Source organism: Pistacia vera, unplaced genomic scaffold (genome assembly GCF_008641045.1).
Source record: "Pistacia vera cultivar Batoury unplaced genomic scaffold, PisVer_v2 Contig551, whole genome shotgun sequence".
Classification (NCBI taxonomy): domain Eukaryota; kingdom Viridiplantae; phylum Streptophyta; class Magnoliopsida; order Sapindales; family Anacardiaceae; genus Pistacia; species Pistacia vera.
The window spans coordinates 185,509-189,058 of record NW_022196392.1 but is presented as its reverse complement, the minus strand read 5'-3'; the positions used below and the strand labels follow the sequence as shown (position 1 = coordinate 189,058).

Below are 3,550 nucleotides of genomic sequence, written 5' to 3'. Positions count from 1 at the left end.
AAGAAGAAAGAAGGGCGTTTTCGTCTTTTTAGGCAAAAGGGTATTTTGGTAATTTCACAGTGCAATTAAATTTGCTGAGGTCGTAGCCTTTATTTAATTTGTTAGAAAAAATAATAAGTGAAATTACGTTTAAATATGTGTTCGCACATATTTAAATATATTATCATTATTGTTAAATGTTAATATATATTAATTGATTTTAATTGAGATAATGACGGAAAATAAAATATCAAATCGGGAGTGTTTGGTAACATGGGGTGTTTGGGTTGGAGCCCAGGCCTACTCCATATGGGAATAGGGCAACTTGATTTACTATAAGAGAAAAGTGTGTGTTAATTGAAATGTAATTGATTTCGCTTTAAAATAAAAACACACAGCAGCCCCTCTCTTTCTCTCCCACGGCAGAAACACTTTTTGCCAAAAAATCAATTCAATTTGATTTCCTTTCTTCTTAATCTTAAAGCCAAAGAGGATCTAGCAAATCCCTCTTTGGTTCTTTTGTGATTGTCTTCGTGTGGACTACGTGGGTTCGATCCTACGCTTGGGTCGGTAGCAAAACGTTCAAAGGCAAACGTGGTGGAGCCTCCAAACGTGCGTAAGATTCTCTTAACTCATGATTAACCTTTTTGTGCAGATTTTACTTTAATATAAATTGTAAAATTATACCGTTGATCTTGGCTCATGTAAACGATCCTTGTATTATATATTTTTTTTTTCTGCTGCGTATATGGATCATTTACTAACACTATTACCCTACCTAACTGGATCAGCATAGCATCTAGTCCTTGCAGTGAGGCATCTGTATAAATATCATAATCCACACCCTCCTGTGGTAATACCAAAACGGGAGCTATGGTTAATCTTTTCTTCAACTCTTGGAAACTCTCTTCACAGGCATCTGACCATATAAAAGGAGTTCTTTGTTTGGTAAGAGCTATAAGCAGCTTAGCCAACTGAGCAAATCCTACTACAAACCGTCGATAATATCCTGCTAGTCCCAAGAAACTTCTAACTTCCTTTACCATCTTTGACTTTTACCATTCAAGAATTGCCTTCACCCTACTAGGATCCACTGATATTCCCTTTTTGGAGACAGCATGGCCCAGAAATATAACTTGATCCAGCCAAAACTCACACTTAGAAAACTTGGCAAATAGCTTCTTATCTCTCAATTGCTGTAGCACAAATCTTAAGTGTTTCTCATGCTCCTCTCTTGACTTGGAATAAACCAGGATGTCGTCAATAAACACCACTATAAATTGATTAAGATAATCATGAAAAACCTGGTTCATTAGGTCTATAAAGACTATTGGAGCATTGGTTAACCCAAAAGGCATCACCGCAAACTCATAATGCCCACATCTAGTCTGAAAAGCAGTCTTGGCAATATCTTGTTCTGTCACTCTTACTTGATGATAACTCGACCTTAAATCAATCTTAGAAAACACTACTGCTCATTTTAGCTGATCAAATAAATCATCTATTCGAGGCAACAGTTACTTATTTTTCACTATCACTTTATTCAACTCTTTGTCATCTATGCACATCCGTAGCAACCCATCTTTCTTCTTCACAAACAAAATTGGGGCTCCCTAGAGAGAATGACTGGGTTGGATAAAACCCTTATCTAGGAGTTCTTGGAGCTACTTCTTCAATTCCTGAAGCTCAGTTAGGGCCATCCAATAAGGGGCTTTAGAAATCGGTGCTATTCCTCGTGCCAATTCAATACTGAATTCTACTTCTCTTTCTTGAGGTAAACCCGACAAATCTTCCAAAAATACATCTAAAAATTCCCAGACTATTGGCACATTCTGAAACTCTGGTTGTGAGACATCACTACTTTGCACCACATGGGCAATGTTCCTAGAACACGCTTTTCTTAACATCTTTCTAGCCTTTATACTATTTATTAACATACTCAGTTGATAGCCCTTTCCAAAACTAAACTTATCCCCATCATCAAGATTAACTCTTGCTTTCTTCTTCCGACAATCAATTTCTACTCCATACCTCCCTAGGAAATCCATGCCTAAAATACCATCAAAGTCGGGCATATCAAACACTATCAAATCAACTTGTAACTCTTTTCCCTGGATCACTACGAACTCCTCTGGTAGTATCTCATAGGTCACCACATTAACACCATCCGGTAATTCTATCTTAATAGGCTGATATATTACAGCAGGTTTCAAGCCTAATCTTTCTATCATTCCTTGAGTAATAAAAGAGTGAGTAGCTCCAGAATCAATCAATGTATAAAGAGGAACTGAATGAAATAGTAACTAACCGGTAACTGCGGATGGGTTAGCCTCAGCTTCACTCTGTGCCACTATAAACACTGTAGCATTGGTACCTCTGGAAGTTTATGCTACGAGTGCAGGAGGGGTTTTACAATCTTTCATCAAGTGCCCCGGCTGTCGGCACCTATAACATACGTTTCGGCCTAACTCTCTTAAACATTCCCCTGGATGAGTTCTCCCACACTTCGGACATAGAGGAAACTCCATAAAGGAAACTCAGTAGTCCTTGGGCGTTTACTTTGCAAGTCTCTTCTGTTATTCTTGGGCTGAAATTTCTTCTTATTTCTCACCTCCCTACTTCTAGAAACATCACTTCTCTCTCTGTGTGGAGCGAGAGATGGCTCACTCCGTCCTTCTATTGATGGACTGGTTAGGGTGAGCTTGTTCATAAATATCTCCGCCCCTAAAGCTCACTCCAAGGCTTCACTATAGGTCTGAAGGGGCTCGGCACCTGCCATTACATCACGGGCTATTTCTGGCTTTAGCCCATGCACGAACTTATCCCTTCTTAGTTCTGGGGTACTCACTACACCTAGCACAGACCTTGCCAGGAAAATAAATTTCACTAAGTATTCTTTCACTGTACCAGTGCCCTGTTGTAAACCGATAAACTCTTGGATCTTTTCATGAACCCGGTCAACTGTTCTGTACTCAGCCTCAAATAACCTCCTGAACTCTCCCCAGGTCATAACTGCTATCTCATGAGTATCTTCCATCAATTCCCACCATATCCGGGCATCACCCCGAAATAGAAAACTAGCATACCGTATCTTCTCCGGGTCTGTCATGGGAAACAAGGCCGTCGTATGCTCTACGGACCTAAACCACTCTTCTGCCACTAATGGGTCCATTGTACCTCTAAATTTCGATGGCTAGTGTTGGCTTGGGAGCCCATATATAGGCTCGATACGATTTTGTACTGTTGGGGGTACCGACCTTTCTCTTTCTTCCCTGGTGGTCAGTACTCGAACGAGGGTTTCAACTCTTTCTGGTACAACTCTCCCCTAACTTTCTAGTAACACTTGCTGTATAATATTTCGGATTCTCGCCTCATCGAGGGTAGGGGAAGTAGGTTCTGGCGAGTTGGAATTTTCCCCTGCACTCATTGTCTTCTTACTACTTGCTCGGGTTCTACGTCTCATCTACAAGATAACCACACTTGAATTAACTTACAACGGTCGGCTATGGAACGTCAACGCAGCGAGAGTGGCACACTGTCAAATCCCAAAACCTTTGCACTGATACCAAAA

The 3,550-nt window shown here is 40.3% G+C and overlaps 1 protein-coding gene across 1 annotated transcript; it reads right to left on the bottom strand.

Moving 5' to 3' along the window:
• Positions 1 to 2,710: 2,710 nt before the first annotated feature.
• Positions 2,711 to 3,151, bottom strand: LOC116108019. Its single transcript, XM_031394304.1, has one exon. It carries the CDS (start codon positions 3,149 to 3,151, stop codon positions 2,711 to 2,713), a length of 441 nt encoding a protein of 146 aa, XP_031250164.1.
• Positions 3,152 to 3,550: the final 399 nt, after the last annotated feature.

What these genes read in the sequence shown, in the direction of transcription:
- LOC116108019 (XM_031394304.1), bottom strand. Translation starts at nt 3,151, where the DNA reads ATGGACCCATTAGTGGCAGAAGAGTGGTTTAGGTCCGTAGAGCATACG.